A 22524-nucleotide genomic window follows, 5' to 3' on the forward strand; every position below is an offset into this window, starting at 1 on the left:
GGGCAACAGCTGCATGGGCAACCTTGAACTAACAGGGAGAGTAGCTGCTGTTTTTGTTGATGCTTCTGAAGCCCCAGTTGCTTAGTGTCCCTTAAGTCTCTTTAAATATGTGTGTGTATGTGTGTGTGTGTGTATATATATATCTACATATATATATAGATATAAATATATGTATTTGTTAAGTGCCTGCCGTGTGCCAGGTTGGGGTAGAGTGGTAAACAAGATAACCCCTTCTGTCTTGAGGTTTCCATCCCAATTAGACAGTCAGCAAGCAAGTAAACAAGATCATTTCAGACATGTATAAATGAAACAGTGAAGAACACTGAAACCATAGTAAGATCTAGGATGGTCCGCAAAGGGCTCTCTGAACAGGTGACATTTGAACTGAGACCTGAGGGGTGGGATGGAGCTGGCATGTGAAGACGTGGCAGGACAAAGGCTGGGAGGTGGGAATGAGCTGAGCCTGCTCCGGGAACCAAAGGCGGGCTGTGTGGACAGAGCAGGGCGAGCTAGGGAAGCACTGGGCAAAATGAAGCTGGACGAGGGGCGAAGACCAGGTCAGGGAGGACCTTGCCAGTCATGGTAAGGAGTCCGGATTTTTTTTCTAAGGGCAAAGGGAAGCCATTTGAGGGTTTCAAGCAGAGAAGTGACGTGAGCTAATTTATTTTTAAAAGTCTGAATGCTATGACGAAGGGAAGAGATGACAGGAAACGCACATTTTCTGCGGGCAAAGTGAGACAAGGGGGCAGTCTCCTCTCCCCATTCATCTTCCACGCACCACTTCAAGCTGAGGTTGATATCCCTCCGAGACTGACTATAGGATATTGCTTGCAACGAGACTTTTCCTCTACTCAGTATGTCTAAGACTAGCACGAGCCAAAGCTGAAGGGCAGGATGTGGTTTCAGCATGCGGCAACCACCAGCCCTTCCTCCCGTGGCCCAGAACCGGTCATGTTACTGCACAGCTAGTCACTGCGGATCGGGTCGTGCTGGATCCCCAGGCGGCCCCCACGGTAATGATAGCCTGGAATTCAGGAGGAGCTGAGAACCCTCTTCTCCAACCCCTAGCCCAGTCCCCCACCCCGCCTCTCCTTAAACACAGCCACAAATTACTGGCACCTGGGCTAAACTTTGCCCAGCAGAAAACAAACAGCCATTTTCAAACAATCCGTTTTCCTCTGCTTTTTCTCGTGTGGCTAGAGGCAAAGAATCCAACTGGCTAAGTCATCTTGGTAAATAAATTGCTAGACACAGCCCTACTCCCCCTAGGCACACAGCTCTCTTGACACTGAAGTAAAATTAATAAATTCTGTCTTCTTTACCACTAGTTCCACACAATACTGGTTCTGGGTCTGTAGAGTTATGCTGATGTGGAAAGTAGACCTAAATGATTTACCCAAAGCAACTGCCTCATCCTAAATGCGTTATTAACCCTTTCTGGGTATTATTTCTCCCTTAATGTGAAAAGCTGATCACCGGTCCCAGTGTAATACTGATTTAAGATTTCCAGACTCTTTCCTAGAACACTACATGGTATTGCTACTATTTTTAGAGTAAAGTTTGGACCTAGATGCAAATTTGATTGGCCTTGACAAACTGAAGTCCTTTAACTATCAAAATATATGTTCTCCGTTAGACATATCTTGGTCCAAGTCCTGGCTCCACCACTTGCTACTGCTATATGTCTTCAGGTGAGTTGCTTAACTTCTCTGAGCCACAAAATCCTCTTTTGACTAGTGGAGAACCCACTTCAGTGGGTTGCCTCTGAAGATTAAACAAGATGACACACGTAAAATGCGTAGCATGTAGTAAACACCCATTATTGCTAGCAAAGTTAGACTTCATGGTAGATGCAACTATGTAAGCCACAGAATGTATCAACATTAACTTTTATCAACAGACAGGGAGCTACTAAATACATCAGAAACATAATAAAAATGACAGAGAGGAATATGAAAATTTGAAAGCATTTAAGCATTTGGTTGACAATACATAAAATTGAAATACAGGGATTCTAAAGGTCTCTAAACCAGCTGTACTTTACCCTACTATTCACTATGCCTTCCCTGGCAGTAATTCTACCTAGTAATAGTCTCTGTACTATGATTAAAATGAATGATAATAATTTATTGAGTATATTCTTGCTATCAGGCACTGTTCTGAGTGCTTTATGAATGCATTTAATCTTCACAGCAACTCTAAAGTAGGTTCTATTATTATGTATGTTTTACAGATGGGGAAACTGAGGCAGGCAGTTTGGCTCTGGAGCCCTCACTCTTGAACCCTATCATATACACACACACACACACATACACACTCTCTCTCTCTATCAGAAATTGACAAATTATGGCCCAAGGGCCAAATCTGCCCCCCATGCCTGTTTTTGTAAATAAAGTTTTATTGGAACACAGCCACACTTATTCATTTACATACTGTCCAAGGCTGCTTTTGTACTACAGTTGCTGAGTTAATTAGTTGCAGAGACCTTATGACCTCCAAAGGTTAAAATATTTACTATCTAGCCCTTTACAGAAAAGATAACCCTTGATATCCACTTTAAACTTCCCTAAAAGATTGGGGTTCAGAAGGGGAAGAAATAATACCTTATAATAATAATGCCTTGTATTTGGTATTTCCAGTGGGTTTTTACATACTGATCTCATTTAATTCTCATAACAACCCTGTGAAGTAGGTAGTCTTTTTTTATTTCCACTTTAGAAATGAAGAAACTGGGGTTCTGGGAGGTTAAATGACTTACACCACAGACTAGATGGTAAACTCAGTGAGTCTAGGGATCGTGTGTCTTTATCCGCATCACCTATCACAACACTACGATAGAATGGGCATGCAGAAAATACTTGCTAAGTGAATGACAACTGTAAAGGTCACCCAGCTAGAGCATCTGGGTCTCCTCCTATTTTGGGGTTCTCTCTCCTGACCCCAAGGCTGCCGGACAGTGAAAAGAAGGACTTTCTCTTGACACCGGAATAAACAGAAGGTGGTTGACGTGTCATTCTCCTGACAGTTGATCGAGTTTTGCTTCTGTATCTTTCTCTTCCTTAGTCAAAGATCATCTCAGTCAGACCAAAGGGCTTTTTTGTTTCCTCTCAAATGCATAGTCACAGCCTTGAGAATTTTTGTGTCCTTGTGATTGGTGCATTTTTAGACAAGATTGAAACTGATGCCCTCGTGAGATGGTAGTCACATGAAATGGGGGTTTTGGATGGATTTCAGGCAGAGCTCTGCCCGCCCTCCTCCCACCCCATGATGAGTCACTACCCTTCCCAGAGCCGACTCAAGACTTTTGTTTTCTTTCATCTTGCTTTGTGCTGGTCATGTGAGGCTCAGGGTATTAATAGACCCTGGGCTTGGCCTTCTGAATCTTGTTGTTGGTCAAGAAGATAAATGAACGGTTTGGCCAGTCCCTTTGTGCCATTTTTCACTCCTCTCTTGACTGTCACGCGCTGGTTGGTGACAGAGCTGAACTGGAAAGGCAGAGGACAACGCGTCTGGTCACCGCCTGTGGACGTGGCCTCTGCTGATGTTTTGACTTCTTGCCTCTCTTTGTGGGCATTTGGTCAGTTCCTGACGTCCAGCCTTGGATCACCAGTACTAATCTTAAAAACCAGCCTCAGTCTTTCTTTGCCACCTTCCCCCAGCCTGATGACAGCATCTCTCCCTGTGTGTGAGAGAGATACATAAGCCAGGCAGGAAAAGATTTGGGGTCTTTTTTTTTTTTTAACTTAGAGTAAAATTATGTTCAGGAAATTAAAAGTCTGTCCGTGGTTTGACAGGCTCCTAAGGGGCTCTATGGGGACAAAATTTTTAAACAAATGCCTTGGAAGCAGAGGTTCTTTGAATTGCCTGGGGCTTTGGTCCAAAAGTTTCAGTTCTTCTCTGCAGCCCAATTTTTAAAATGTCACTTTGCTAGTTCCCTCAGCCTTGATTCCAGCACCCAGCACAGTGTCATACTTGGTGTTTACTGACCTGAAGTGAAGTTGGGCTGGGGCCTGGCCAGGAGATGAAACTCCCTTGGAAGGTTTCCTAGGAACAGAGATACAAGCTTTAACATAAAGGGAGGTCCTGGGTCTCTAAATCTAGTTTACTGGCTCTAAGGCTAGTGAGTTTTACTTAGCCTGGTGGGTTCTGGTGCAATTAATTATTTTCACTTTATATCAACCTCTTTTGTTCGATAACTCTGTGAAAGCATCAAGTGTGTTAAGAAGGATCCTGCTGAGCCCTGTCACTCCTTGTGGCATAGTTGGTAAAGTTTAGTTTCTTGAGCCTCACTTTGCTCATCTGTTAACTGGGTTGAACCACATGATCTCTAAGACCCCATTCCAGTCTAAAGTTTCATTTTTTCAATAATAGAATCTTTGATTTTTTTTTTTAAATCTTGCCACATCTATAAAGAATTTTGCTTTTGAAGGGAAGAAAGATTATGCTAAGGGTGCACCAACTTAAATTATTATCTTTATTTCATTTTCTTTGGTGATAACATGGGTGGTGGGGAATGGGACATACTCCTTCAGTAAACCAACCAACCTTTACTTTCTACCTAATTTATGCCAGGCACTGTGCTAAGAGTTTTATGTGCATTCCCTCATTTAACACTCTCACCAATCTTGGAGACTCTAAGTATTACAAGTAGAGATGAAGAAACTGGGGCACCAAGACATTCAGGACTTTACCCAGAGTCACAGAGCTGATAAGTGGTCAAAGCAAAACTTGCACATAAGTCTAAGAGCTACAGGGTTCCTAGCCTCTAAGTAGAAATATGAGTATACACTGTACGTCCCTGAATGTCTCTTTCTTCCTGTTATTGGCTTCTTTCTACAGAAAGTTAAGTGCAGTGAAAGATTCTAATTAACAGACATTTTTATTGAATGCTACATAAGCAGGAGATATCTGGATAAGAATTGCCACTTCCTTGAAAAGTGCCCATCGTTGCTGAACTTGAGCTTTTGGGTGCCTTGAGAGCAGTCCCAGCCAGTGGGGAGAAGTTCAAGTAGGGGTAAAAGAATTCCCACTGGGAGTGATTATGTACAACTCCAACATCACAGGTCATAGGAGGTTTTGTTCCCTTTGGAGAACCTCAGCTTCACTTGCTGAAGTAGGACAAGTAGAATGAATTAGCCCTGGCTGAAGCCAACCTCTTTATATTTAAAAGAAAAAAAAGCAATTAAATATTCAGCCTGATGCCTAGGTTTTGAATTACCCCCATTTGTCTTTTACTCAGAGCATCTGCTTTTTATTGCATTGTGGCCCTGCCTGCCATTTATCTCTCCCCGTCAGTCTGTATCTACGTGTCATGTGACTCAAAAGTGAAGATTAGAGGAGAAAAATATCTCTGTAGTCTAAGCCTGGCAACTTCTATTTTTATCCACAGCTGTTGGAACTGATAGCAAAGTCACAGCTCACATCCCTGAGTGGCATTGCCCAAAAGAACTTCATGAACATTTTGGAAAAAGTGGTACTGAAAGGTGAGCTCTCTCTCTCACTCTCTCGCCCCTTTTTATAGACCTGGGGCCGGGCAGATGGGTTTTCCAATGCAGTGGACATGTCATTGGATTTAAGAGAATGTGAGCGGATGGAAATGAATGACTCCAGATGCATTTCAGGGGTGCTGGATTCCAGTTTAGAAAGGAGGGCCATTCATGCTCATGACAAAGGGTGAGACCATCACCCTCCTGTCCTTGTGTTGGGATCATCCATTTGTCCTGCTCTAAGCCTCTCAAGCTTCTTGGCATAGGCACGTGTCCCAACCTTGGCTGCCGAACCTCTAGATTCCAAATTCCTAGAAAATTGAGCTGTGTACAAGGCAGAATAGATCCATAGACTCTCTGAGCTAGAAAGAACTTTACGTCTCTGGCTCAACTGACTCATTGTGTATACGGGAGAAAGAGTGATTTATCCATAATCACACAAAGAGTCAGCCAGACTGGATGAGAATCCAAGCTCCTGACCCCCAGACCTGTGCTTCTGCCACTGATCATCTAAAAGAGACATCACTGCTGGGCAAAAGAAGCTGCTTTCAGATCAGGTGAGCTATTGGTGCTGGTAGGACAATGAAAAGAGAAAGAGTCTTTGTAGAAAGCGGGGAGAAGAGAACAAAGAGGGACCTAGATAATGGAAACTCTACCCAATAACCTCGAGTGCAGAAGCTTGGCCAAGTGTAGAATAAACACCAGTGAGAAAGAAAACCATATCCCCAGTGGGTGTACCCAGGTAACACGAGCAGAGTAGAGAAGAAGAAAGAACCACTTGTAAACTATGGAGTGTTCTAGTCTCATAAACGTTACTGCTTTTTTTCTTCCCCACTCAAGTCCTGGAAGACCAACAAAACATTAGACTAATAAGGGAACTACTCCAGACCCTCTACACGTCCTTATGTACACTGGTCCAAAGAGTCGGCAAGTCTGTGCTGGTCGGGAACATTAACATGTGGGTGTATCGAATGGAGACAATTCTACACTGGCAGCAGCAGCTGAACAACATCCAAATCACCAGGGTAAGCTGGAGCACCCCAGCCTCCTCCTAGCAGGAACGGCTGCAGTTGGTTCCTCTGCTGGGATGCTGGGCAGCCTCGCCAGGACTTCAAATCCTCTCTGGTGATGGAAGAGTCTGGACAGTTCTGATTGGATGCTTTCCGTTGGGTGCTGAGGGTGGGCTGGGGGACTTTCCGATACAGGGAGGGTGGGAAGAAGAACTTGGCAGAGCAGGATCAGAGTATATGAACAATGACAGCCAATGGAAACGTGGTGGGAAAACTAGAAACTTGACCTTGGGGCCGATGTAGGCTATTTCACTGAAATCTTTAGTGGGATCTGGAGATCTCTGCCCATTTCCTCTTAAAGTACAAGTTTGTTTATAGCTTTAGGATGCTGCCTTGTATACAACAGAGCTGTGATGGCAGTGGCTTGGAGAACTGGCACCAGCCTTCTAAAACTCTAGTTCCAATTATTAATAGTTATGATAAAGGAAGGCTTTGAGTAAAGGCTGTAAACATACAGGTAGGAAAAGACATGAGCAATTCTCACTCAAAGCAAACAAACAAACCAAAAAAACCCCACATTACCAGCTAAACTACTACCAGTAGTTTCTTTTGGCTTTTAAAACGTTAAGTTGGCCCCCAGCTCTTGGCCTCTTAAGAGTGAGCAGGAGGACTAAGGCACACAAAAAATGTGAGAAAGACGCTGGTGTAATCTCTCAAGGCTCCCTAATGGACAGACACACTTAGGCAGCTCACGTAGCACTTGGCTGACTTATCTAATCACTGACCATGGCTGTTTTAAGTGGTTCCGGGACCCAGGCTGATAAAGTTTGGGTCTGCCCCGTCTCTCGAGAAAGAAACATGAAAAAACTTCTTTGACCTCTTTTAAATATTTCACTATATGAAGTTTGCAAAATGCAGTGTCCTTGACTTTACTGTTAATAACCTCTCTGTGCCTTAGTTGTTTTTTTCTTAACTCTGAAACAGGGAATAATTAGAAGTCTCAGAGTTCTGTGACTTCCTTAGAATCACTTAGGCTACAGTACACACACACACACACACCCCAGTGATACCCAACCAGCGATATAAATGAGCAAGTCCCATTAGTCCCAAGGGCATCTTCCCTCCAGCAACTTCGAACACCCATTTAGATGGTCACGCTTGCCCAGAACTTGCCTCTGTTCTCTCTGTCCACCTCACAGGAGGCCCCCCTTGGCCACATCTGCCCACATACCTTGCACTTCCATGGGCTTACTTCCCCAAAGCCCCCCTCTATTGATCTACAAACTCTCTTGGGAGGTACCCATTGTAGTTGCTGTAACTCTTCATGGAGTGAGGGTAAAGGGGGATCAGAGAAGCCCAGTGACTCTCCCCAAGTGACACAGCAATCGGGGCCAGAGCTGAGGCCAGAACCCTGGGCTTCTTATTCCTAAAACAGCAAAGCTTTTAACATCAGTGGTTTCCAAACTTTTTTTCAATCTAGCTTTCTTCCAACTATTTATTCAATGACCCAGCCTTTTGCAAACCTTTTAAATCCAGTGAAATCCTATGCAGGACAGATCAAACACTGAAGTTCATCTCATCCTCCCCTCTGCTCACGGCACCCCAGCCAGACCAAGCTATTCTCTGCACACTCTAAGCTTGGGCCTGCCGCAGGGTTTTTAAGCCACCTCCCTCCCTGACCATCCAATCTACTGAAGCCACTATCATCTTACCTTCTTCAGAGCCGCTATTATGATCTGAAATCATCGCATATGTATATTCACTTCCCTGTCTCCTCCACTGGCTTATAAACTCCACAAAGGAAGGACATCACCATCTTGTTCCCTGCTCTATTCCTTGTCCCTGGACCAGAGCAGATGGCAGTCAGTAAGTTTTAGTTGAATAAATAAATGATTGAAGGGGACGCTCCTCCCACCACCTACCTTAAAACTTGTTCAATGTTCAGAGGAATACAGTTGGAAAATATTGCTCTGTATTTACAGATGAGCATGAAGGTTTACCAACTGCAGGGTCTGGGACTAGTGATTCAAATTCTCTGTGCCTCAATTTCCTCATTTGGAAAATGGGGGCAGTCATGCCTATCTCAATGCCCTGGTGTGAGATTTAATCAGGTAATATATAGAAAGCACTTAGAACAGTGCCTGACACATAGTAAGTATTGTAAATGCGTCAGCTGTTACTATTATGAAGGGCTCACTCTGTGTCAGGCACTCTTCTAAGTCCTCTAATGTATTCATTAACTCATCTAGTGACTAATTGTAGGTAGGAGTCATCATAATAGCTAATATTTACTGGCCACTGTGCTCAGTACTTCCAGGCATTGTCTCATGAGAAAAATCACACTGAGTGGTTAAGAACAATCTGGCCGGGCCCTCCCCACCAATAAGATGTGGGTTGAACTCAGGCCTGTCTGCAGAGGCTCTACTTTTACCCATGACACTCTACTCCCTCATGCCCTCCTTCCCAACCCTCCTTGGCTCTGAGCTACATTATTTTGAGAGCAGTGCTGGAAGGAAAGATTGAGAGAGAGAGAAGGAACTTAATTACTTCGGTCTGGATGGTATTTTAAAACTTACTTTTTAACAGTTTGGACCAAAGAGAAGTATGTTATTAACGTGAAAATGTTAAGGTGACATTTACAGTAATTGCTTTCTATTTGCCAAAGTTCTATCAGTATTTTCCCAGCAGATAATCTTGTTTTCCTTCAAAATTTCCTATCTAATTCTATGGAGCCAATTTTTATTGGCAAAAATAATTTATATAATAAAGAATGAAGGGGGAAAAAAACTAAGAGAACTGGCTTGTAGGGGAAAAAAATCAAATAGAATCATAGTGTCCTGTGAGCAAGGCAGAGAGAGTTTGGAAGCATGGGGGGTGGGCAGGATGAATATAAAAAGATTTTCAGCAAAACACTTGATAGGGGGAGCAAGAGTAACTTCTTTTTCTTTTATATGTTTATATTCAAATAGAAGAAGGCATGCAAGCAGTTAATCATTTATCAGGAGTAAGGACTCAGCATGGGGTCTGGGCAAGGATTTTGGAAAAGTTCAGGTTTGAAAATTTGAGAGTGAATTCTGCCAAGTGGACTTTAATAGGAGTTCATGTAATAATTGGCCTGGGAGTTTTAACCAAAAAAGTAGATGCTTTGAAGTGCTGGAAACAAAAAGAAAATCTCATGGCAGTTTTATTGGCTCATACGATCAGCAGCAGATGATAAATGACAAATAGGTCTAGGACCTTCTGCAGTCCGGCAAAGTCCTGAATTTTGCAAACAATTGAAAGTTCAGCCCAGCAGCCTGAGCAATATAAATTGTCAAGTCATAGACACTTCTGACGAGTTAGGAGGCTGAAGCTACTCCAAGTCTGAGATTGTTGGAGCTGGAAGGGATCTTCAGAGACTTCTACTAAGCCAATTCATTTTGGACACAGGGAAACTGAGACCCAGATTTCCCAAGGGCACTTGGGATCCGGATCTGCTGCTTGCCCATCCCGTGTTCCTCCCATGCCACCTCCCATTCTCCATCGTCCAACTTCCCAAGCCGCCCTGCCACTGCCCACCTTCCCTCTGCACGCCTGTCCTGCTCTGCGGAGACGCGGGAGGGAATTGCTGAGACTGTGTGTCCCCCTGGAATCCTGTGTGTTCCAGCCTTGATGTGCCTCGTACAGAGTTTAGTTCCCTAAAATTTCGAGGAGGGAGCTAAGTACTCATTCCCAGGATATTTTCCCCTCAGCTAAGGAAGGGTTTCTTCATCCTGTTTTGTTTTTTTTGTTTTTTTGTGTGACCTCCAGAGGTGATAGAACACTGAGCTAAAAATGTCAGTAGTTCAAATTCAAGAGCTCACCCAGGACTAGCATGGGAAGGACAAAGAACCATGGTCTCGAGCGATTTGTGCTGACTTCTTATCCAGATGGCAGCAGCCAGTTGCTGTTCAAGAAATAGCAACAACTACTACTGAGGACCTTCTGTACAGATTGTTCCCATAGCACTTGGCGCTTACATCCTTGAAGGCATTTAACCTTTGTCCTCTAATGACTTGCTTATATTTCTCGGTCTCTCGCCCATTGCAGCAGCTCCGGTGCCAGGCATAATAGGTACTCAGGAGAGGCGTTTTGTGCTGGGCTAGTCTGCAAGGGATACAAGCTTAGACCTTGCCTTCCAGGATCTGGGTCTGGGTGGAATAACATGAGCTTATCAGAATTTAAACATTAAAGGGCTTAAATATAAATTCAAGGATATGTAGAAGCAACTTCTGCAGAAGCTCACGATTAACTGCCAGTGTGTTCTCCACAGACCAATAGTTATCAAAATGTTCCGTGCAGCCCTAGGTTTGAATAGAGATGCCTCAATGGATGATGGATCTTAGGCTGAAAGGTTCTTGACCAGCCATTCCCAAAGCGTGCATACACGTGTGTACACACACACACACACACACACACAGACACACACCAGTATAGAGTCTTTCTGTGGTTGCTGTTTGTACCTATTGAATTATTTGACTTTCATCATTCCACAAATATTTATGGAGTGCCTACTATATGCTAGCACACTTCTAGACTCTTCTAGACATAGCAACGAAAACACACAAAAATTTCTGCCTCCGTGGAGCTTAGATCCTAGCAGGAGTGTTCCATTCAAGCTTCCTTCTGCAGATGGGTTACGTGACATGACAATAAGGAAGTTGTTGCAAAAGGCACCTGAAAGAGATCCTAGGAATTCTAGGAAGATGTAGTGGCTAAGGCTTGAGGGAGTCACCAAAGTAGAAAAGGCCTTTCAGAGGAAGTGAGTTTGAACTGGATGTGAAGAAGAGTCACATATGGACAAGCAGAGGCCCGGGCAGAGTGAGGGCCTTGTGGGCAGCGTGTTTGGGGGCCGGTGAGAAAACCTACTTGGGGAGATCAGTGGTCACAAGGAGGCGGGCAGTGAGACCCGAGGCTGGAGGTGCTCTGTCCAGGGTAGTGAGTCCTTTGGGAAGGTAGCGAATATTGTAATTGAGTGAAGCACAGGAATCCAACGTGCGCTATTAGGGGAATCTTTCAGAGCAAAAGTGTAAATAGATGAAGGGGATTCAGAGGTACAAACCTCCAGGTATAAAATAAATGAGCCATTGGGGCTGTAATATACAATATAAAGAATATGGTCAGTAAAACTGTAATCACTTTATATGGGGACACATGGTTACTGGACTTATCGTGGTGATCATTTCATAATGCACGCAAATGTCAAATCACTATGCAGTACACCTGAAACTAATATAATATTGTATGTCAACTACAGTTCCATTTTTTGAAAGCGTAAAGCCTTGTGCAACTTAGGAAAATCCCTCTGGCACCATCTGCTGGAGCCGCTCCAGACTGTTCTTTGCGGGTCTCAGTCATGGGTCCTGTGTCTGTACTTAGAGTAGAGAGAATTGCTGCTTTGATCTCTGATCAATAAACCACCTTGAGGCTGGAGGATGAGGGGACAGCTGCATCCTGGGTGTCACCTGGTACATAGCTACTCTCTGCCCTGCAACTTAACATAACCCTTCTCCCCACAGCCTCCCTTCAAAGGCCTCACCTTCACTGACCTGCCTTTGTGCTTACAACTGAACATCATGCAAAGGCTGAGCGACGGGCGAGACCTGGTCAGCCTGGGCCAGGCGGCCCCCAACCTGCACGTGCTCAGCGAGGACCGGCTCTTATGGAAGAAGCTCTGCCAGTACCACTTCTCCGAGCGGCAGGTCGGTGCAGCCCAGTGGCCGTTCTTCCTTCTCTTCCTCTCTGCTCGCCACCCTCAAGCTGCCTTGGCATCCTTCTCAAACCCACTCTCCAGGGCTCCCTGGTTTGACTAGAAAACAGTTCAAGGAGTTTCTAAATAATATCTGTGAGATTTTGTTTATGTGTTTCAATAGGAAAAAAAAAAACCACCTTATATTCTTAACCTAGTCCCATGTTACAACTTGCTCCAAAAAAAAATTCATAAATTGGCACCAGTCCTTCTTTCCTCTAACACAATAACTTACATTTTTATGAGATTTTACAGCTAAAGGACTTTTACTGATGTTATTTCATTTTGTGTTAATGACCCAGGGAAGGGTAGATATCATTATGCCCACTTCAAACGGATGGAGGGACTAAGGCCACAAGTGACTAAGTGACATATCCAAATTAGTAGAGTGCTCTCTAGGTGGGGAAACTGGCCTTGGATTTGAATTTGGGCCTTCTGACACTAGCTCTAGGCCTCTTTCCCCTCCGCACACTGCCTCAGATTTTTTTTCCAACTTCTTTATACAGAAGTGTGAGCTCAACAAGTTCTGTTCACGAAACCACTAATATTTCGATATAAAATAGAGCCATTGTGCCAAGCAGTCACTGCATCTCCCTGGAAATAATCACTCAAGTCTACAGCAAAGAAAAGATTGAAGTGGTTTATTGAGATCACCTAAACTTTCAAGACCATCCAAATGCAATTTAGTACAGGTCACCAGTCAGGCGTCATCAGCCACCTGTTTCTTTTAAGGACTGGTTAAAAGCTATTGTTTCCTTCACTAGGTAGAGCTCAGAAGCTACTTCTTTATATCTTTGCTACTTTTTCCCTAGCTGTTGCCAGGGTATAGATGAAAAAGGTGGAAAGGGGGCAGGAGCAGAACTTTTCTGAACTACTTTTATTTGTTTGATATTTAGATCCGCAAGCGATTAATTTTGTCAGATAAAGGACAGCTGGATTGGAAGAAGATGTATTTTAAACTTGTGCGCTGTTACCCAAGGAAAGAGCAGTATGGAGACACCCTTCAGCTTTGCAGACACTGCCATATCCTTTCCTGGAAGGTATATGTCTTGGAGGTCGTTGCCACACATCCCCAGCCCAGCCCCTAAGAGCCAATGGCGCCAGCACTGTGTCACCAAATGCTTTCCTGCTCTTCACTGTTGTAGCCCCCAGCTGAAGGTGAAGGTAAAACTGATTCAGCCCCTGGGGAAAGAAACTTTCAAAGACCTTCATTTCCTTCACCCTGCTGTGTTTATTTTTTTCTGCAACCCCCCCCCCCAAAACTCCCCCATCGCTCTGTGCACAGGTGCGCACGCACACACACACACACACACACAAAGCTCTTTAGTTTTTCCATAACACAGGGCATTCTTGACAGAGGAATGTTGTTTTGAGGTTGGGCAGTGCCTTACTTAGGGTGCTACAAGCCAATGAGATGCTGCCGAGAATGCCCACCTAACCATGATGTTCCTTTCTAGGGCACCGATCACCCGTGCACAGCCAATAACCCAGAGAGCTGCTCCGTTTCACTTTCACCCCAGGACTTTATCAACTTGTTCAAGTTCTGAATCCCAGCACATGACAACACTTCAGAAGGGTTCCCCTGCTGATTGGATGGTTGGAAATACAGAGTTTGGATGCTTCATTTGTAAATAGTGTACATTTTAGACACTGGCTCAAAACTTCTGAGATAAGCCATTGAGAGGACGTTGGAGGGGAGAGATGCAGTTGCTGGCTGCGAATTTAAGCATACGGACTTCTCATTAGAATTGGTATGGAAAAGCAGAAATACTGTAAATAAACTATTTTTCCTAATGATTTGCCAGCAAGACTATACGGCAGGAATTCTATTTCATCGGTGAAAATGGAATTCTCTTGACGTTCACTGAGACTCTTGTACAGTTCCCTAGAGATGTGGGAGAAAGGGGCAAAACTCAAATACAAGATAGAATGCTCTTTGTTTACAATGTGAAAATGTGTTGAAAAAAAGAAAAAAGAAGAAAAACTACATATGAGAAATCCCTGGGCTTTGGGTTTTGATCTGGGGTTTGTTTTGAAAAGGCAAAGGAAGCACCACTCATCTTAAACCCGCATGGGTATAGGGCCTTATCTTCTGAAGATACCACACAATAGTCTACCTCGGAAAGCTACAATACTCGCTCTGACAAAGTGCGTGGTCCAGTAGGCAGTCTCTGTTTTTCTTGTTTCTTCATCATATAAAAAGTGATTTAAAACAGGAAGAGATATTGGAGGCAATCCTCATCATGCTTCAGGCTTCCTTTTTAGACGAATGGGACACTCTTTGGGGTTGCCTCTTTTCTAGAACAACCCCAAAGCATCGATGCCTTTTTTCCTTCCATGTTGTAGCTCATTCGGGACAACATAAGGCCAATTAAAAACAGTTCAAGAGGAAATCCTGCCACAGAAAAGATGGAATTAGTCACCCAATAGCTGTGAAGACTTTCTTATTCCTGTTTAACTTCTTGGCTTGTCTGGGCTTCCTGGGGTATCTTCACGGATAAGCCTATCCCTGGGGACTGTTTGGAGCCAGAGTACTGATAAAGGCTTGTAAAACAGGTTTTACATATCAGCTGCTGTTCCTCTTGGTGGGTGACGAGTTGAGGAGTTTCCTTTATATGCAACACCAAAATTTAGTCAACCTGAGGTAGGGCTTCTTGTAAGGATGATAAAGTAAAGCCTGGCGTTCCAGCCAGATGGGGAGCCAGAGGTACTATGAGTTCATCCTAAACTTGCTCCAAACCCCAGGGGAACTTGCTAGGCCAATACCAGCAGGTAACTATGTGGAAGAAGGAAATCTCAGGACTTAAGGAGTCAATATTCCTGGGAGGGAATGGGGGATGTTTTTGTTTTTTACTTTTTATAGAACTTTGCTTATCTACAACAATGTACATATTTTTGCAATTGTATTTGCTTTCCTTTTTTTCTGGTAAATAAAGTGGCCACCCAGCATGACCTTGGCACATAAGTGAAGCAGAAATAGGAACTTGGTTCACATTTACGTTGAGGAGCAGTGTATTCTTAGCGGTTGAATTTGGGGTGACCTGAAATGGGGAGAGATGGTTAAGAATGTACAGAGACAAGCCAAGGGACCAACTAGTGATGTAGGACCCCTTCACGCCCTTCCCTCAAAGCACAACCCAAGTACCAGCATCTGGAAGGGAACTCGACCACTAGTTGATGTTCCTCACTTTGCAAGGTCTGTGCCTACACCAGGATTTCTTAATATCTTTTTTCATCACCACCCCCCCTGAAGAAGAAAAAAGTAAATTGTTTATTTCAATTCTGAGCAAAAGTAAATACTGAAGAATAAGATTTTGTTGGGTAAGGTTGAGCTTCGGAGGGCCACAAACTACTGTAACACCTCTTCTCCCCCCGAGTCAAGGTCACACTGAGAATGCAGGGTCCAGACCATGGAATAAAAAGCTCTGTCTTCCATAACTCAGGCAGTTTCTCGCAAAGGTCTCAGCTTCCTTAAAGATGTGAGTGGAGCTGGGATTGTCGTTGCTGTGAGGGCTCTGGAACCTTTGACTCTGGCATTTTTTGGTGTTCATGGCCTTCCACATCTTCCCCCCAACTCATGACCTCCACCCCTCCATGCTGATGGAGCAGATGGAGACTCCGCGGCACCTTCAGGTTTGCAGTCCCAGAAATGTCGCCCGCTTTGACTGTCAGCACAAAACTGGCGAACCAGCGTCACTTGGACTGTCCGTGGTGCTCACGACCGCATAGCGTGCCCCAGGCAGCAGGAGCGTCTGTGCAAAACGACCCTACCACAAGGGATAGGCTTAACGGTCTTCTGAAATGTCTACCCAGATGGTGACTCGGGGCTCTCCCCATCTCCTTTGGCATAATTGGAGATGGTGTGTGACAGAGTCAAGGAAAATTTTTAAGGAAAAGAAAAGAAGAAACCAACATTTGTGGTTCCCTTTCATTGGAAGAGGAGAATAAGGAAGGAAATGGCAGGTGGAGAGGGAAGAGGGGAAGGAATAGAAGTGGCGTGTCTTTGATGCTGTGGTTTGTGGGAGGGCAGTGGGGAAAAAGAGCACAGAGGGTGTGAGCATCTGTGTTGGTGCCACTGGGTGGCTGTGAAGCATGGCCAGAGCCTCACGTATAAGTAAAGCGAGCTAAAAAGAAAATGCTTGTTCCCTGGGCACTAATCGTCTATAGAATTTCTATTGGCAAACCCTCCCAGGACAAAGTGACCTAAAAAACAAAAACAAAGAATCTCTGTCTCAGAACTGCTGTTCTAAAAGCCAGAAGGGACATGACAATGGAAAGTGCTGGAAGAGACAGAATGCTCTACTGTCTTTGCTGTACCTACCTACCCCCACCCCAACTCTGTAAAGGAGAATTTAAAATTGATGTCAAATATGAAAGTAATCTGGACTTCCAGAGAAGGAAAGAGTTTTGTCCAGGACAGTGGAAGCCGAGCCACGGGGATGTTATGCTTTGGTTCAACACACAGGTTTCCGAGCAACAATCCTAGAGTTTCTTGAGAAGAAGGCACAGCATTTGAGGAAAGGAGAATATGAGAAGCTTAGGAGGGCTCAACTTATAACAAGATCAGACATTGTAAACTAGATGGTGTTATTACTCAATGCTGTTACTTTTAGTGGATGGACCAGTCATGTGGGAGGATTGTGGCAGAAACTACAATGTGAAAACATCCCCAGTTTTGAGATCAAAAGGGTCAGCTGTAAGGTGACCTATGTTTAGTGATGATCCATTTTATACTGAAGTGGCTCAGAGGAGATATTGATATTTTAGATGGGCTGCAAAACTGTCAAGGCAAGAACGGGCTTCACTTGGCAATGGTGAAGGAAGGTAATAAGTGTGTATTGCCTTATTGCCACAGTTCTCTCTTCAAAAACTGTTTGGGAGCTTGCAATTAACAGAGGCTCCTTGTTTCCAGTTGTTTTTGTGTGGGAGAAGAGAAAGAGCTTGGAATTTCATTTGTCTAAGCAAGTGGTGTGATTTACAAGAAGTTCAATCATTTCAAAAGTATATCATTCTTAGTGTTCAATACAATGTTTATCATAAAATAGGCACCTGAGTTTATATATTCCTGCCAGGCTGAAGGGCAATTATGTCTTGCTATGCAAACACGCTATTTTACGTGTGAATTTTTTTAACAGTAATTTTATGTGTGAATTTTTTTTAAACTAAACTCTATCATCATTTTCTATGTTGACATCTGTTGTTTTTTGTGTTTTTTTGTTTTAATCTGTTTCCAACTCTCCGAGTCTGTGAACCATCCTCTGACTGGATGCTGGCCTAAAATCCTATTAGTGTTTAAACAGACCTCAGAAATACCCTGAACCTCTAGGCAAACGCAGAGATGGAGCTCTTTGATATATCTTGGGCCCTTGATGTCTTCAACAAACAAGATCGTAATTCCTTTAAACTCAATGTTTTCTGTAGATGCTTTCTTCTCCGTTTTGTTAAGGAGAGTCAACCCTCGTGGTTTTCCAAAGGAAGGAAACTCCTCCCCCAGACTTGAGCGCTGGGAGGGAGGTTAGAAATGCTGGAGTCTGGCATTTCTTCTGCCTTTCAAAATGAGGTAGTGGGTCCAGAATATTCAGGTGACATGCCTCAACCCACCTGGCGCTCAGCAGTGGACCTGAGCGTAAACTTGGGACTTTCTGAGGCCTTGACTTTGTACCCCCTGCCCCAGCACCTTTTGTTGTGGCTGGACACACGTGACAGCTGAGCTGATTCTTCTCAAGACCTTCGCTGTGGAAGGCACGTTCGTGTCCAGTGTTCGGTGTCTGGCCGTTAACTTTTAAAGACATTTTAAGTCCCTGATTCTTCCTGGAGAAGTTAAGGAGTTGCTTAACATTGTTACAGACCTCTGACTCTGCTGTGAGTACGGCATACTAGTGAGTACAATCTGCTTGCCACAAAGTAAGCAGCATATTTTGACAGATTTATTTTTCCCTGGATAATTAGATTTTAATTACAAAGGTGGCCCCTGAGACAGATAATGGCTGAGCAGCTGGCTTGCTTTCTAGAAACTGAGGTTCTGATGGTAACCAAGCAGGTATTTCCTCTCCCCTTAGACTAAAAGGTACATTTAATCCATCCCTTCCATCTCCCTGGTACCTGCTGTGAGATCCAATAAGCTTCTACCCAGTGGAAGATCACTCTCTGCTAAACCTCACAAGCAAAGGGGGATTGTTCCATGAGGCAGCAAGGAGCAAGGGACCACGATATTCATGACTTTGTCTGCTAGACATTTTTCAAAGTGTCCTTGAACTCAGCAAACAAAGCTTTCTGAGAGATCTCTCAAAACTCAAGCCCTGCTCCGTCTGGCCAAAAGTGGATGGCTGCTTCAAAACTCTGAACTTCTTGAAACTCCATCTGCTACAACATTACTTCTGGAGTTTGAACATGACATTTTCTGTCTTTGAGTGTAGAAATGTTTGTTTAACTAATGATACACAAGTCTGTTAAACAGAAGGCTCCAAGCAGTGCTCTACACTTGAGAACACTTGGCGCCATCTTTATTCTACCAAGTGCCAATCACCCTAGCCAGAGGGGGTGTATATTAAAGTCCATATCCTAAGCTTTAGAAGCTTTAAAGTACTTTTTTAATTAAAAATACAATAGGGGATTGAACATTTTAACTAGAAGTTTAAGGTTAGACCAATTACATGCAAAGATGTTTATTTAATATTGTGTGAGCTGAGTCCTTCTGTATAAATTATTTGCACTCTTTTCTTGCATGATGAACTGATTTCTTTTTTTATAGTTGTTTGTACCAGACGGTGGCGTATTTTTGTAAAAATTTTTTGACACTGAATTGCAATAAATGTTTTTCCAACAACACACACTGGTGCATTTTTGGTGCATGTCAATTCAAGTTGGTTTTTTATCGAACTGAGTATGTTTATCTTTTGCTGAGTGAAAGTTATATTCCTTCTCCCAGAAACTTATCATCGTTGTAAAATTTTCTAGGAATACATAGAAAACTAAGCTTGCTGCTGAGTACCAAGCTGAATCAGAAATACAGTATTATGCTCAAATGGGGTATTTCCACTTACTATTCATATAATAGAATGCTTTGGGAATAATGAACTTTAAAGTCAGTATTAATTTACTCATCAACGGACATTTATTGAACAGCTACTATATGCTACACTGTGCAAGGCACTGGGTATAGGATGGTGAACAAGACAGATGGGGTCTCTATCCTAATGGAATTTAGATTCTAGTGGGAAAGAAAAAAACAAGTAGGGGATGAATTTAATTTGTAATAAGTGCTATGAAGGGAATAAACAAGGGACTGAGATGCAGAATAACAAGGTGGGTTGGGGGTCGGGGGGAGCTCTCTGAGGAAGTGATGTTGAAAGGTGAGAAGGAGCCAGCCTCAGAAGATGAGGGCATGAGCATTCCAGAAAGAGGAAACGGCTTGTGCAAGGTTCAGATCATGGTCCTGTCACTTACCTGCAGTGTGACTTTTGTCACCTTACTTAACACCCTTCTCTGTGTCAGTTTCCTCGACTCTGTTGATAATAAATCTATTGCTATGGCTGTGAGGGTTAAGTGAGCTAATACATGTAAAGTGCTAGGAGCTGGGCACATAAAATATGAGCTCAGTAAATGTTAATAATTATGATTTCCTGAGCAGCAAGAGAGAGAATCGGGTTAGGAATTGCACTGCATTCCTAGTTGGGGATAATATGCTCAGGTGACTAACTCATGGATGACAGACTTCCTCGACACGTTTACTCTGGAACCTGCCCTGATCCTGCCACTAACTCTCTATCAGAAAATGACATAAAATGCACCTGAGGATAATTAGAGATTTTTTTTTTTTTTTAACTCCCAACAGGATCACAAAATCTCACCATTCCCTACATATCCCATGCATTCTTTGCTCAGGCCGTTCCACCTGCCTAGAATGCTTTTCCCAGCCCCTCTGTCTGATAAGCATCAATTGCTCCTTAGGACCACCTCCTGGCTGAAGCTTCCTCCAACTGAGAAAATCTGTATCACTTTTTTGCATATGGACTTTGTTACACTGTAATCTTATTTGTACCTAGCACAATGCCTGGGCTGAATCAATGAATAAACCCACGCACAGATTCATAAAATGCTTTTGAAAGTCTCAGGACCACAAACTTACCCTGGGCTAGAATAAGAATCAGCGTGAGCTTAGTGCATACAACTATTTATAGTGCCTTGGTTAAAAATTAATGGTAGTTGAAAAAGTAACAAATGTGGAAACCTAGTGTTCATTAAAGTTTCTTTTAAGTTCAACTAAACCTTTACAAGTCTAGTAAATTTTCATACGAAATAAGAGGGCCTTTTATTACTGTTTGATAAACTCACACTGGACAGACTAAACAAGTCCCTTTTACAAACAATAAAAATTCCTTTAAACATTTTAAAGCTGCAATTATAACTCTAATGCATTTGCTTTTTTAAAAAATAAGCACTTCAAATACCTGCTCAAAGAAGCTTCAACCCTAATAAGCAAAACATTCCCAAGTAAGTTAATAACTTATAAATTTAGTAAACATAAATATATCTCAAATTCTCTAAAAAAAATCTAACATTGTTAAAGTTAGTGAAATTTTTATACCTTTCCATTAAAAATCATATCTTACACTAATAACTTATTTTAAAATGGAAATCACAAGGCTGCTATGATGGGCAGAATAATGGTTCCCCAAAGACACAAGGAATGAGATCGAAGTCTATAATCTGGAAAAGGCAAGGAAACCATCAACCCCTAGAGCCTACAGAAGGGAACCTTGCCCTGCTGACACCTTGACCTTGGCCCAGCGAGACCTGTGCCAGACTTCTGACCTTCTAATGAATTTGTATTAAGCCACTCAATTTGTGGTAACTTGTTACAGCCATACAGGAAGCCAGGACAGTGCATCAGACAGACACTCTAGCTCTGCCCCTTCAGACAAACTCCCACGGATCCTTCTGCATGTCCCCCATCCCACGCTGAGTGAGGGTCTGTCTGCAAATGAAAGGCACGGCCTAAATCAGCAGCAAGTTATCTTGGCCGCCCTGATACGCGGACCTGCAAAAACTGGACAGAAGGGCTCTGCCTGTCGGGGACAGGTGTCAAGCTGCCTCCCTCCCGTTCTACATGGGCTTCATTGAGGCTGACGCCAATCATGTTTGTACCCAAGAAGCATCACAGAGAAGCAGCATTTCAAATTCTCACCAATGTTTAAGCCATGTTTATGAAGCAGCAATGTCCTGGGCACCGGAACAGCCATTCAGAAGTGTGAACCCAGCACTTGCCCTCAGAGAACTTTACCGACCTGGTCCCCAGGCGGGCAAGAGAGTGGACGTCAACCACAACATACGATCCAAAGTTCCGAGTGCCCTAGTGAGGGACAAAGTACCAGAGGAATTCAGAGAGGAAGAACTGAGTTCGTGCTTCTGAGAAAGAGAACAGTGCAGCATCAGACACAAGCCTACTGTATGCTCTTCCTGAATCAGTATGAACAGGGCCTCCTCCTTTGAAATCTGGGAGCCAGGGACTGTGGCTTAAGAGCCAGAGACCAAGACTTACCACCCAAGCCCATTTGGTGGTTTCAAATGGTTTCTTGAAAACAAAAAACAAAACACAAAACACTGAAGTTTGGGCAGATTTCCCTTTTGGAGAGAACTTAAAGCTCTATGTATTCCCTGGGGTCCCAGTGCCTGAGCCTCACCAGTGTTCTAGAAAACTAACAGAAGCCCAAATGAACCCCAGGTCTCTTCAAGGAGCCCTATAGTGGGAATTTTATGTGTCAACCTGGCAAGGCCATGGTGCTCATTTGTTTGGCCAAACACCAATCTAGATATTGCTGTGAAGGTAATTTTTAGATGTGATTAACATTTAAATCAGTAGACCCTGAGTAAAGAAAACTACCCTCCGCCATGTGGATGGGCCTCAGCCAATCAGCTGAAGGCCTCAAGAGGAAAAGCCTGTGCCCACCCCTCAAGGAAGGAATCCTGCCTCCAGACTCGAAACTGCAGCATCAGCTCTTCTCTGGGTTTCCAGCCTGCCGGCCTGCCCTGCAGATTGTGGACTTGCCAACGCCACCACGACGGCATGAGCCAATTCCTTAAAATAAATAAATTCTATAGATAGACAGATTTTAAAGAACAAAATATTTTATTTTAAAGAATAAAATCTATCTCTATGTTAGGGGAAACACTGACCGAAGCTGCCCGCCCTGGCCAGGCAAGATAGTAGCCACTTGCATGAGTCATCTTACAACAGGAGGTCCTGGTAAGGAACGCAGAA

At 43.5% G+C, this 22524-nt stretch overlaps 1 protein-coding gene and 1 long non-coding RNA gene across 2 annotated transcripts in view; one reads left to right on the forward strand and one right to left on the reverse strand.

Annotated features, from left to right (window-relative positions):
- Window positions 1–19093, forward strand: part of FBXO32 (F-box protein 32) — a 35003-nt gene extending 15910 nt beyond the window's left edge. Inside the window, exons 5-9 of the mRNA XM_036830262.1 lie at window positions 5390–5483; window positions 6327–6511; window positions 12034–12216; window positions 13160–13303; window positions 13721–19093. Of these exons, the coding sequence (XP_036686157.1) occupies window positions 5390–5483; window positions 6327–6511; window positions 12034–12216; window positions 13160–13303; window positions 13721–13810 (696 nt within the window). The 3' untranslated portion in view covers window positions 13811–19093. The remainder of the gene's footprint in view (window positions 1–5389; window positions 5484–6326; window positions 6512–12033; window positions 12217–13159; window positions 13304–13720) is intronic.
- On the reverse strand, window positions 2685–8522 carry LOC118883431. The gene is made up of 3 exons (XR_005017023.1): window positions 8209–8522; window positions 3988–4044; window positions 2685–3679 (listed from the first exon to the last, which is right to left on the reverse strand). It is a non-coding gene; the product is annotated as an uncharacterized LOC118883431 (long non-coding RNA).
- Window positions 19094–22524: the final 3431 nt, after the last annotated feature.

This window comes from Balaenoptera musculus, chromosome 17 (assembly GCF_009873245.2).
Source record: "Balaenoptera musculus isolate JJ_BM4_2016_0621 chromosome 17, mBalMus1.pri.v3, whole genome shotgun sequence".
NCBI lineage: Eukaryota > Metazoa > Chordata > Mammalia > Artiodactyla > Balaenopteridae > Balaenoptera > Balaenoptera musculus.